Consider the following 14,157-nt stretch of genomic DNA (forward strand, 5'->3'; position numbering starts at 1 on the left):
GTAGTTAGAAGTATTAACGTATTCTGGACGTGACATCCAAAAAGTTTTCTGGGCCCTTTCATTGTATTAGAATGTGCTTAGGTTAAATGTTGATATTACTTGAGCTAAGTGGATTGTGATAGGAATGAGAGAATTTTTTTTTTCAATGCAAAAATTTGGATTGTGTGAGGAGTGTTTGTCTTAGTGTCTCCTTGGCTCCTTCAGCTTATTGTAGCTCATTTCTTTGTGGTGAGGTTGCCTCACAGCTCTCGACTTTAAGCTCGATTATTAGGCACTAACCTGTCATTCCTTTTGCCAATCTGTTTTCAGTTTCCCTCCATGACTCTCTCGAGTAATTTCCCTGGATTTCTTTTTAGTTAAGGTTCTTTCAGTTTCTATACTTATCATTTGTGGTCAGTAATTGGAATGAGGAGGTTGAAAAAAAGATGTCGCTATAGGGATATTTTGCATTGTATGAGGTTTTTTGGCTTCATAATTCTAATAATAATAAAAAAAGATTATATGGTTTCCTAGACAGTTTTCCTACTATACCTATTTTCTGTAGGATTTGACCTAAGAAACATGCTCTGTATCTGTGTGTGTGTATACATCAGTGAAGACTTTTACGGTAAAATTGAATATCAACTAGGATTAGATTTTTAAGTTTGCAGATAGAAAGTCATATACATCAAAATTGCCCTTAAAAATTCTTAAATATGCTCATAAAGTAGAACACACACAGTTTTATATGTAAGTTTTATTTGGAAATCCTTATTTGAGACCAGCTGAGTTAGTCCTTAGGAAGAAACAAAAGGAAAGTCTGCATATAGATGTTCAAAAGTGATTAAAGAAGACAGTTTTCAGTGATACAAACAGACTTTATTTAACGCTTTAGGAAGTGAACAGTCTTCACTGGGAGACTTGGAAAAATGGGCGAAAGGCAGAAAATTTTAATGGGATAAAGAATAACAAGGAAGAAAGATAGGAAGGAAATGTCTGATTGGCTAAGGCCACACAGTCAACCTTGTTTGGGGTAAGAGGGAACCAGGAAGTAAGCATAGCACCCAGGGTTGGCCTGGCTTCTGGAGATGGGCTGACTGGGTCTAGTGGATTTCTGGTCGAGCAGAGATTTATGGGCACACAAAAGTTACCTAAGGTTCTGTTTGCTAACATGGCAGGAGCATCTCCATCTTCCAGTCTAGAAATGTATTTAGGGGCGCCTGGGTGGCTCAGTCATTTAAGGGTACGACTTCAGCTCAGGTCATGATCTCATGGTTCATGGGTTCGAGCCCCGCTTTGGGCTCTGTGCTGACAGCTCAGAGCCTGGAGCTTGTTTCAGATTCTGTGTCTCCCTCTCTCTCTGCCCCTCTCCCACTCACGCTCTGTCTCCCTCTGTCTCAAAAATAAATAAACATTAAAAGAAAAATTTAGAAATGTATTTAAACATGCTGTTAATAACTTTAAAATCTCTAGGAGTAAATGGGGAAGAGATGGAGAATTGAATGTTCCTGTTGCTTGCAGGGAGTTATTCTGTTTTTTGCTTTTTGTTTTTTGTTTTTTTAATGATGAATGTTCAGGGGTGCCTGAGTGGCTCAGTCAGTTAAGTGTCCGACTTCGGCTCAGGTTGTGATCTCATGGTTCGTACGTTTGAGCCCCACATCGGGCTCTGTGCTGACAGTTCGGAGCCTGGAGCCTCCTTTGGATTCTGTGTCTCTCTCTCTCTCTCTGCCTCTCCTCCGCTCGTGCTCTGTCTCTGTCTCTCTCTCAAGATTAAATATACATTAAAAAAATTATGATGAACGTTTATGTCTGATATATATTGATCACTTTGTTGTACGAATTAAATGAGATAACTTATGTGAAAACTAACAGGGAAGCAGTAGGTGTTTAACAAACATTTGCTGGATTTGAATCTACATGTCACAGGTGGTATTATGGCCTGCTGATCAGATTGTTCCTTTGTTTTGGCCTTTCATGCAAAATTAGATTTTTCAATGACAAAATAGGAGATAGCAATTATTCTTTCTTTTCTGGGTGTTCTTAGGATGAATTGAGTGATGTTATTGATATTAAGGATCCAGATTTCACTCCTGCACCTGAACGAAGGCAGAAACGCCTGGATGCTGAGTTGGCCAAGTTTGATCCTGATCATTATCTGTGAGTTTTTTGAGCGTTTAATTGACCTGACGTTGATTTGAAAATTTTTGGAGTGCCTTTTTTAACTATGCTAGGCCTGTGGTTTTGGGATTCTCGAAATTAGTGATGGCTCAGAACCTTAATTGACTTTTGAATTAACCTACAAAGTGTTAAGCCTCTGTGATCTTTCTAAGATATCATTCCAGCATCGGAGAACTCTTAATGTACTTCTTTAAGTTTTTCTTCGCCAGGCTTAAAAGTAGAACACTGCATTCGTGAGAATATTTATAGTTCTTCTCAGTAGACTTTTTGTTGTAATTAATGGTCTATGTAAATGAAAAGATGTTTCAGTTTTTTTTTAAGAATTTGAATCTACATTTACTACATTTCTTGGCTGAGCCAGGGTTTTACCAACACTTCATTTCCGAGCCCCTGTAATTGAAGATCTGAGTCTAATTAACAAATAATTGTTCATTGCAGTAGGGTATAAATAAAATCTAATTTTAAGTTTTGTTGTATTTCCCATCTGCCTTGATTGTGTCTTTTGCCATAATGTGTCACTTGCAGGCTTGTATTTGCCTAACAAACTTATCTAGTTGATGCATAGGTAAATAATCACTTGAGCATTGTGATGTCTCTCATTGGCCACAAAAGCAGTACTTCTTCCAAGTAAGGGATTGTCACCTGGCTTCTGTGGATACTCGGCTCTCTTAGGATGTGAGTCCTAGGTTGATGTAGGCCTCAATTATTATTCTTCCCAAGCTCTGGGCCAACAATTTCTAAACCGTTATACATGCAGCTGTAATCATCATATTCCCTTATATTTGTATAGTGCTTTCAGCTTATCAAGTGCTCTCAAGTGATTATTTAAATCCGTTTTCACAACAGTTGGGTAAAGAAGGTTAAGGGACTTGCCCAAGGTCATACCACTACTAAGTGGCTCCGTCAGGACTTGAAAAGAGTCTTTCCATTTGTCATTTTGTATTTCCTTTTCATGTACACTATTTCAGTTTAACTGCTGTTACTCTTGTGATTAACATTCTATCTCCTGTGACACAGTGGGAGACTAATTGGAATGGCAGAAATATATCTTGTGATGTGCAAATGCATTGAGTGATGTGTAGCGATAAATGGTCAGAACTGTTGAACATCCTAGGGGGAACTGGGTAAGAGCAGCGTATGTTATATTTTGGAGGACATCTGAGAGATTCAGCTCCATTTATATTGCCATTTCTAATTACCTTTATCTCTCCAATTGTGGCTTTAAAGGTCCACTGAAGAGTAATTTGAAGAAACCTATTTAAAATCATGCTGAATATTTAAAGTGGGAAATTTCATTGTCAGCAAATTTCTCGGGCCAGCATGAAAACAGAATGAGCTTTACAAGAGTAAAATTTCAAGTGGGAGGGAGCTTAATTAGAAGAACTGCCTATCTCTTCTCTTCTAAAACTGGAAGAATAACGACATGGCCTGAGAGAATTAGGAAATTGGAATTTATACTTAGCAGTGTGATATTATATGCAGCCCTTATTTTTCTCCATCTTCTGTGTTTCTTTATCCAGAAGCTCATTTTCTTTAATAGTATGCATGAGCTATTCTTTCCATTATTTAAAGAAGAGTTCTTACACGAGTGGTTTAAATTTAGTCATGGGCAGGTCGGAGAGTGGGAGCTGTGCGGTAAAGGTTCTTTGTGACTTCTCCAGTAACAGTAAGACTTTGGCTAATTGTAGTTTTTGTGTTACTTCTTACCCATTATTTATATTGGCTGACTGACTCAGCCAGATGTGTTAATACTAGAGAAGTCCAAGTAAAATTCTTTTAAATTTTCAATCAAAAAAAATTTTTTTTAGCTCAGTGCTTTTTAAATTGTTCTTAATGGTTAATACAGTGGAGGAAAAGGTTTGCTTCAATTTTTACCTACCATGCAGACAACACATTGCGTGTGTCATGTTAGACATTTATGTACGTGAATGTAATGTACATGTGTAATACATAATATATGTCATTGTGAAGTATATGAGACTTTCAAGTTGTGTGACTTCTTACTGGTCGTGATGTCTCGTCACGGTGTCTGATATTTTACAGGCTTAAGGAAAACTAATTTTAATTCTATCCTAAGGCAGAACACAGTGAGGTAAATTCAGTACATAGAAAAATTCATACCTTTCAAAGGCACATATAAATGACTTAGGATAATAATTATTTTTTAGGTCTTGTGTTGTAAAATCTAGAGGCCATTCTGCGATGTTATTCCTTGCTGTGTGTTTTGCAGCCCAGCAGAATACTGGGCATATAACAGATGATCCATAAACATGCCTTGTTTTTGATTGTCTATTTTTTGCTGTTTGTAACTCCTTTTGGGCATTATTTTTACACTACAGTTTGTTGAAGGTATCTGGAAACATTCTTTAATAGGCCTTCCTGTTTTGCCTATCATCGCCAAGTTTTCATATTTCTCTTGCCGAGAGTGGTTTTTCTTTCCTTCCCTAGGCATATTGTTTTTTTTAATTGTCAGCATATCTTTTACCTGAACCAATTCATAAATCTGCCTATGTCCTTCTTTGGGAGAAAATAGAAGAATTGAGTTAGCATTCTAAATATCTGTGAGATGAGAAGAGGTACAAAAATGATCCCTAGCATTTGGGGTGCCATTTTAAATTGTAACTTTTCAGTGCTGTAAATTTGTTTAAGAGTTTGATACACTCATCTGGCTTTTGGATTAATTGAGGAATGTCAAGGCTCTGAGTGCTAATGATGAGGCTGGGAAGAAGATCACTTGCTTCCAACATGGCTCTTTATTCAAAATGGCAAGCTTAGGAAAAAGCATTAGAGGAAAATCTCATCGATTTCTTCTTTCACATATGCACTAATTTGTTCAACAAATCCCAGTTTGAATGAACTGCATGCCAGGCAGAGTCACACATACTGAGGATTTGTGTGAACACCACAAGGTCACTGCATTCATGGGGCTTACTTTCTAGTGGGGAAGGAGACAAGATTTGGATTGTGATAAGTGCTCTGGAGAAAAGTCACGTTGTTAAGGGTTTGGAGAGCGACTGGGTATTTGCTGACCTCCTCTGCTGAGTGTCCAAAATTGAACTCATCATTTTTACCTGGAAAGTCTTCCTGCATTTTCTGTTCGGTGGAGTGTACCATTTTTCACTCCAGTCACTCAGGGTAGAAACCCGGGATTTATCTTCGACTCCTGTCTTTCTCCACACTTCTAATCCATCCAGAAGTGGTACCATTTATCTCTTTGCTGTTTCCTTCACTCAATCTCTTTCTGGTCCTCCTGTATGTTTGGCTTAGTGCAGCAGTCTCATGACTTCGTATTTGGTGTATCCACCTCCAGCCTGGACTCCTGCAAATCCATCAACCATAAAACCACCAGTATCATGTCTTAAGTACTGAAAGTGAACATCTGCTTTAAATCTTCACTGGGTTCTCCATCAATTAAAGTATATAAACTTCTACCTCCTTAGCACGGTGTAGAAAGTTCTCTGTGACCTGGACTGTGCTTACGTCTGGAGCTTCTCTTTTGCCTGTCCCTGTCTACCCTATACGCTGCAGCAGTAATGAATTTTAGTTATTTCCCTGCCTGTACCACGCCACTTCTTGCACACTTTGTATTCATGATGCTCCTGTGACAGCTGTTTTCTCCCTTGCTCCACCTAGCTTGGATAACTTTTATCTTTTAAGACTGGGCTCCACTGTCACCCCTTGGCACACCCCCTCTCAGACTGGCAGAGGAAGCCCTCCTCGGGGCTTCCAAGTGACAGATCATCTTGATGTTACAATATTCTCTCTTTGTATCCATTCCCATTTCATTGTGGAGCCCTGAAGGGTCAGGAGTGTCTTACTGATCCTCATCTCCCTGATGCTGCATTTTCATGGGGCACTCGGTAAATGCTCATTGAGTGAATGACATTTAGAAACTTGAAAATAAATTCATTTTGCAAAGTAGAACATTAGTCAACTTCAGATCTTGTTCACAAAACTCTTGAACCATGGACAGTGCAAAGGATAAGCCATCACATTTTCAACTATTGGGACTATATTAGTGAGATTTTACTCAAAAGAGTCATTTAAACATTTTGAAATTTTTAGAGGGAGGGCGTGGAAGTGGTAGATTTTACAAGGTCTTGTTTTGTGTTTTTTTCCCATCACTTCTTCTAGGGAGACCCAGAATCATTTTAGATGGGCTCTTCAACTCTTGACTTGTGTCGTCAGCCCTCCAGTATGTGGAGTCCTTTTTCTCATTCTCCCAAGTTCTCTCTGGGTGATTGTGTGTTCTCCCTTGGCCTCCGTCACTGTCTAAATGCTCACGATTCCATGTGTCTCTCCTGAGCATCAGATCTGTGTGGCTAACTGCCTATTGCGCCAGTCTCTGTATGTCCTGCAAGGATGTCTCAAACTCAGCCTGTTCTAAGCGGAAGTCTCCAGCTATTCTGTTTAGTGTCCCTGTGTTCCTGTCTCGTCACAGGGCACTGTTGTCCACTGAACTGTCTCAGCTGGAATGCTGGATATAGACCTTGACTCCTGGCCCCCTTTATGTCTACATCCTAAGGATTCTAGCCTCTGACTGTAGCTCAGATCCACTTTGCTCCAGGTCCGTTGCTACTACCCCCTTCCAGGCCTCCATGATTTCTGTGCTCCGGGGCTTGCTCCTAGACCGTGTTCCAGACCAGTGAGAGCAGTGGGCCAAAGCACACTGATATGAGACCCATATGTAAAAGGTTTTAAGTGTCTAGTCGTTTTTAGTGACAAAAATCCACTAGATTTTTTGCACATGGCTTACAGTGTTGTTGTCACTACAGCGTATTGTTTTCAGCTATCCTCAACTCCCCTTTGCCCCCTTAAACGTGCCTTCTTGTTTCCTGGCCTTTGCTACCTATTCTTGTAGCCAGAATACTCTCTCCTATCTGTCTTAGTCTAGTTAACTGTTTATTGTCATTCAGCTATTGGCTTAGATAGTCTTCCCTTCAGGGACCTTCCCTGTCATCCCAGTTTGACTTTGCCATAGATGCTCGTACTGTTAGGTCATAGTAGTTACATAGCACTTATATTGTGACTGCTGGGCCCTCCTGTGACACTGTAATTTCCGTAAGGACCCTGACTGCATGTTCTTGTCAGCCGTGTAACCCCAGTGCCCAAAATGGAGTCAGTACTACTGTTGGCACAGGGTAGAGTCACTACTTCCTGTTGACTTTTATTAAAGCATTTTAGCTGTTTACTTGTAGTACTTATCTTTTTGAAATATCTCTCATGTACCTGACAAAAATTGATAATTGAGAATTACTATTTCAAGATCATTGCTATTCGGTTTTGTCTCATATGTACTTTTATTTCCTCAAGCATAAAAATGGAATGTTTATATTGGTTAATGGCTTGGATTCTGGAGTAAGACTTAATTGGGTCCAGATCCTGGCCACACTTCTTCCTGGTTCTTTGACCTTGGCCACGATATACAACTTTTCTGACCCTCAATTTCCACCCATGTAAAATGGGAGTATTAGTAGTACCCCCTGCCTATGGGGATGGTGTGAAGATTTAAGAAAGTGATGGGTGAAAAGTATTTAGTGCAGTGCTTGGCATGTATGAAGAATTCAGTAAGTTATCTGATTTTCTAATCAGAAATTAACTCAGTTAATAACTCAGTTATCTGAGTTTCTAATTTTAGAAAGATTTCATTATCTCAGTTGAAAGAAAAAATATTTCAGGTCATAAAACTATCAGCTAGAAAATCACCCTGTGAAAACAACCAATTCCTTGAGTTTCTAATTAACTGACATATAAATGAATTTTTCACCATGAGTTCTACTTTTTTGTTGTTCTGTTCCCACGAATACCAGTTTTCAACCTTGAATGCAAGGTGGTAGAATTTCTGAATAAATGTCCTCCAGGAACCTATTTTGAAGGTAGCAGTTATTTTGCAAGTTAAAACCCAGAAAGTGAAGTACACGCAAATTAATTTTCTCTCCTTTACAAACGTTGCTTTGTTCTTTTCCAATAGTTTTTAGCCAAGGGACTATTAGGACTAGCAGAGCTAAGTAAGAGAAATTGCATCTTGGTAGAAAGTATGAGGGTGCATGCTAATAAATGGTGTGTGTGTGGGGGTGGGTGGGTGTGCAGTATCTCGTATTTCCTGTTGATTATTTTTTTTTTCCTTTGGTAGAATTAAAAGATTCTTTCCTTTATTGTAACCTTACCAGAACAGGTGGTACTTAAAAACCTAGCCCAAGTTCAGTGCTTCAGTCCATTTTGTGTTCAGATTTGCCTCATCCCATGCCAGTGCAGTACGGGGGTAGGCCTTCAAGGGAAGGACTGGTGCTTTCTCCACTTTGTTTCTGAGGAGAGCAGAAATGTCACATATCCCTTTAGTCTGACCCCAGCTTTCGTTTTATGGTGATTAGTGACCACTCAGAAAGTGAACACAGTGCTCATTTCCTTGATCTGTACTTTGAATTAACAATCTCTGTTTCTAATACCAAACGTAAGGAGTTAAGATAAAATTAAAAGAAAAATGAAACTCAGCTCAATTCTATGTAACAAGCTCGTTGACTGTTTTCTTTACAGAGCTGACTTTTTTGAAGATGAGGCTGTTGAACAGATTTTGAAGTATAATCCTTGGTGGACTGACATATATTCAAAAATGATGGCCTCTTTGGGAAAGAGTCAGGAGCAAGAAAATCATGCTGCATTAGGTAAGCAACTCAAAATTAGGCTCATTTGTTTCCCGTCTTCCCTGTTACTAAGCACACAGTTGTAATTCTCTCATGGAGGGAAGATATTCTTTTGGTTTGCTAATTTTGGAAATGGAGTCTTCACCCCAGACTGGAAAATGCTACTCGATGATTAGACTGGTCTTGGAACAGTCTTTTGAAGTATAGTTGAATCATTGGGATCCTTTTAAAAATTTTTATTTTTTAAGTAAATTTAGGGACATGAACACACAGGACATCTGTAATAGTTGAATAATCTGCTTAAAAGATCTGAACATTCCACTGTAGTAAGGGCATTTGAGTATTAGCAATGGTGGGAAAAGACCTAGTTTTCATTCCCTTTGTCTGTTGATTGAATTGGATATGTCCTCTCCAAGTTTTTCATGATATTACATCTGTATGTTAGAATTATAACAGTTTCAGACAGATCAAGAGTAGAAGGCCCATGTTTTGCGGTATACTGATTTGGCTTTTATCTCTGTATTAAAAAACAGTAATCACTCTTAACAGTTTTAGGGTTTTTTCAGTGCATATACCAACATCTGAATATTAGCTGTAAGAAATTTATAAACAGACTCACACGCACTCTGTTCTTTCTTGACTTTCTCCAGTGTGTAGCACATGTTGTACCTCTTCCATGTCGGGCACGTAGGGTTCTTCCTGAGCTTTTAATAGCTGCCTGGCATTCTGTTGTATATTTTTATCATGATCAATGGATATTTGGGCTATTTATTACTGATGGGATGTTTGGGTTGTTTACAGTTTTTTTGCAGTACCTTCTTTGGCCACTCCGTCTGAAATAGCTGCAAGTCTATTGCCTAACAGTACTTTGATTCTCTGCATAGTAACGCGGTCGTCTGTTGTTTGCTATATTTCTGTTGTCTAGCAGAGTGCCTGTTGTATACTAAGTTCTTGGTAAATATTTATGGAAGAGATAAATACTGTACAAAGTATTTTTGTAGTTCGGTTTTGTTAGAGTTTAGGTGATTTCTACCAGATGGAAAAATTGCTGCTTTAATCTTTTATAATTGACTACTGCAGTAGAGAAACTCATTTATAAATAATGGCTCTTGTTACATTCTTTTCAACAAATCCTTGGTTTTATATTTGATTTGAGTTTAAGAATCTTTCAGAGACCTCCCACATTATATTGACACATTTTCAGGTAGAGGATTGCTAACACAGTTGAGATAGGTAATTGTATATGCCACGTAGGTCTGCTTAAAATGTCTGCTCACTCTGAAATCATCAAGGCTATCTGCTGGTCTCAATCAGTTTCCCCAAATTTGGTGCAGTGTTTTGATAAGGTGGTGCAGGTGGAAATTGGTGGTTGTGTAGTTAAGTTTTCTGTCCACAAGGGTGAGCTAGTTGCCCTAAAAATCAAGAAAAGGCATTACCTTTCTTTGATTTAAATTCGAACTTGCTTCACTTGGATCCTTTGTAGCTTGCTCTAGGTCCTGTTTTCTGTGAGAGCCAGCCTTTGAGTTAGTTCTCTGTGTGTAATTGTAACAGAAGATTAGACTAGTTCTTCCCTTTAACCACTGCCTCTCCTGTCCCTTCATCTTCATTCCACCTGTGACATGTATCCCGACTGGTGCTTAGAGAACAATTGTAGCCTGCTAAGCTAGTATGGTGATTCATTTTAAAAATCACCTTTAAAAATAGCAAGGACTTGTGATCTAAGGTAGAAGAACTTGAGCTCTGTGTTGTTGTACAGAAAGCACTTTTCGTAATGTGCCAAGTATAGGGTTAAGGATGGATATAAGCTAAAGATGGGGTTCGGGCTTTAACACCTTGCGCCATCACAGGCTAGTTGTGTGATCTTGCAACTTGGCAGGGTTGCTGTGGAAATCTTATACCTACCACATAGAGTTGTCTTGATGACTGAATGAGATGATGTACTTGAAATCCCTAGCATGTTGTAAATGTTAGAGATTATTATTGTAGACTAACATCAATGGTGGGAGTGCCAGAAATTGAATGGCCTGTCTGTGAAATTAAAATTTTTGTACATTTATGAAGCTTTAGGGGGAAGTTTTTTGTTAATGAGATCTTTCTTTCTTTCTTTTTTTAAAAAAAAGTTTATTTTTTTATTGTTGAGAGAGAGAGAGAGCACGTGCATGTGAATGGGGGAGGGGCAGAGAGCGAGCCAGAGGGAGAGAGAATCCCAAGCGGGCCCTGTGCTATCAATAGAGACCCTGATGGGGGGCTCCATCCCACAAACCATGAGATCATGACTTGAGCCGATACCAAGAGTCAGACGTTTTACTGACCGAGCCACCCAGGTGCCCCTGTCTTTCTTTCTTTTTTTCTTGGTCAAGTATTGGAGGTCCCCAGAATTGTGAAAATGTTTTGAAGTGTGTTCACCCAGATGATAATATGGGCAAAAAGAAATAAACCAAGAAATAAACTTTCAAGTCCTTAGCCTACTCAAGGAGCATGCTCGTGCTGTATTTTCCCTTCCACTTCCTCTTTGTTCTTTGCCTCCCTGGCTTCCTTCCTTTCTGTGTCACTGCAGTGGGTGTTGCCAGGCAGATACAGCAGTGTGGGTGAGGGCTCTACCTTTGATTCAGTCTCATCATAAAATAGTAAGCTAGATTGTTTAGAATTCCACATAAGCCTTAGGTGGTGAACTTTGCTCCCTGTCTTTGCCTCAGTTATGATTCCTTTGATTTTATGATTCCTATGATTTTCATTGTAGGCCTCAGTTACAACACGGCGACTTTTATTAATGATCCCAGTCTTCCTCCCCAAAGGCTTGTAAATGGAAGTGTTAAATGCTATGCTCCTGCTGAGCTCTGGTTTCATGAGGATGGACTTACCACATTTCCCATGTTGTCTCTCCGTGGTTAATCTCAGCCCAAGAATCTTGGCACATGGTTGCATGGTGTGACACCACATAACACTTTTAGTCAATGAACTTCCTAGCGGGGACATCCTGTTTGGCACCAGTGAGTTCTCCAGTGTTTGTAGAGCTAACTGTCAGTGTCAGCTTTGAAAGTTGTAGCGCTGCGGGACTACCCATTTAGGCTAAAGGTTTGAATGCAGCACATTTTCTTCTGGTTCCCTTGATCTGTTTCCAGAAAGTATACAATATAATAGACAGATTTGCATTCCTCCGAGAGGAGCCGGATCAGGGATTATTTAATTGTTGCCCCACAGAAGACAGATATTTGGGAGGGGGATTTAGAGAGAAGGGACGATTTCAAAGTAACACAACTAGAGAATGTTCAAAGTGAAGTTAAGAAGGTCACTTTCCATTTTGATGGGAGCCCCTTTGCAGTCTTCACATGTACCGATTGGGGTTTTTTTTTTTAACATTGGGAGGTGGTCCCGGGCCATTTGCATCATGCTAGTGCACCAGTGTCTTCCCCAAATGAATTGAGCTTTCCGCTGCCTTTGTTTGACTGTAGATTATTTATAGAAGTATAATTAACCGAAATGTTGTGAACTGTATAGCAAGGCTGCTTTGTAGTGTAGCTTAGTCATACAAATGCTTGACAAATGTTACTCATGGTGGCAATCATCCAAGTATTGTTGGCACCGCATCTGTAGTCATTTTCATTGCCACAGCTTAGTTAGACCTGATTGTGTGCAAACCTCCCCAAGTTCCCCTTTGGGTGATGTGATTTACAGCTCTAATCAAAAAGGCCTTGGGGAGCTAAGACTTTTGGTTTCTCTAGTGATTTCCTACTTTGTTAATATTGTTATTTATCATCTCTGGTTCCTTTGCTTGAATTTCAGAATTTAAATGCATTTGTGTATTATTAATGAGCTATTTAAGCCAAAATGGACTTGAAAACGCTCAGAAAAAGGTGGTGGTATGTTTTAAGGAAAGGTTAGGGGCACCTGGCATCCAAGAATTCTTGAGTACATTCACGTAGGCTTTTCTTACATACACGGTCTTGGAAAGTGACTTATGTTATGCAGAGGCCCTTACTTGTGGGTAATGGAACATCAGAACCTATAGTTCCTAGGTCAGTCTTTACAAAGGATTAAGTGTATATACAGGTGTGATTACTTGAGAATGAAGGTATAAACATTTAGATGAGTAAATGTATTATTAAATGGTTCTGGGAATGCTTACCTTATGATTTAGAATTATCTGGAAGCAGAAGTCCTTATTAGTCAACTAGGATAAAGGCTTTTCTCAAGTGAGATAATATCATCATGAACACCTGGCACTTTGCTATTAGCTGAAGTAATGAACATCTCAAAACTATACCTATGAGAATACTGTCTCAAACCTTCTTATGAATTACTAGGGGACTAAAATACTTTGTTAGGTATACGTTCTTCATGCAGTGAATATGTGCTTTCTTACATTTTCCTTAAATCACATTGCTTTAATTGAACTGAGAGCTTCTATTTAAATTAAGGGATCCTCACATTAGCCCTTCAATGAGACATTCTGCACCCAGTTTATCTGTCTTATTAATTCTATTTCCAAATCCCAGTCTTTAAAGAATGCTTCACCTGACACCTACCTGCATTAAGTTTAAAAGTATACACATATCTTTATGTTGCTGCCAGCAAATTAAAGCAAATGCATTCCCATCATTGTCATTTATGTAAGCAGCACTTGTGCAAATACATTTCCTGTTTCTTCTCATACTTTTTAAACATAGAATTTCTAACATCATTAAAAAATGATTACATAAATATATTTTAAGATCTGGTTTTTTGCACTAAGTAAATTTTAATGAGTAGAGGGGTATTGCTTCTAGTAATTTCCAATAACTGCGCTTAAGATTTTTTTCCCCCAGAGGATAGAGTGTAAAATGGCTGGAAGGAAGCCTTTAAACAAAAAGAAGCCATGTTAAAGTTAAGGCTCCTAAGAGAGGACAGAAGTGGGTTTGGGAAACTATGTGAAAAGGGCCCAGCATGTGAGGAAATCTCTCTCTTCTGGCCTTGTCCAGTTGTGATGAGCAAAAGGGCAGTTTTTTTTTTTTTTTCCAACGTTTATTTATTTTTGGGACAGAGAGAGACAGAGCATGAACGGGGGAGGGGCAGAGAGAGAGGGAGACACAGAATCGAAAGCAGGCTCCAGGCTCTGAGCCATCAGCCCAGAGCTCGACGCGGGGCTCAAACTCACGGACTGTGAGATTGTGACCTGAGCCAAAGTTGGACGCTCAACCAACTGAGCCACCCAGGTGCCCCGCAAGAGGGCAGTTTTTGTTGAGCAGATAGAAGGGATGGGGTAACTGGCTAGTAAGAGAGTGATTTGGGAATACTAAAAAGCAACTTAATTTTTGGGCTCCTAAAAGCATCACAGCCACCTGGTGTCCGTTTTAGTCTTCCTCCCCTCAGGGGCTTCCTG

General features: G+C 39.3%; 1 protein-coding gene across 1 annotated transcript in view; it reads left to right on the plus strand.

The window, feature by feature from the left end:
• Nucleotides 1–14,157, plus strand: part of SHQ1 (SHQ1, H/ACA ribonucleoprotein assembly factor) — a 99,661-nt gene that overhangs the window by 15,425 nt on the left and 70,079 nt on the right. The window contains exons 5-6 of the mRNA XM_040492158.1: nt 2,024–2,136; nt 8,692–8,819. Coding sequence (XP_040348092.1) covers nt 2,024–2,136; nt 8,692–8,819 — 241 coding nt within the window. The remainder of the gene's footprint in view (nt 1–2,023; nt 2,137–8,691; nt 8,820–14,157) is intronic.

The sequence above is a fragment of the Herpailurus yagouaroundi genome, unplaced genomic scaffold, assembly GCF_014898765.1.
Source record: "Herpailurus yagouaroundi ecotype Mexico unplaced genomic scaffold, PumYag 183, whole genome shotgun sequence".
Lineage (NCBI taxonomy): Eukaryota > Metazoa > Chordata > Mammalia > Carnivora > Felidae > Herpailurus > Herpailurus yagouaroundi.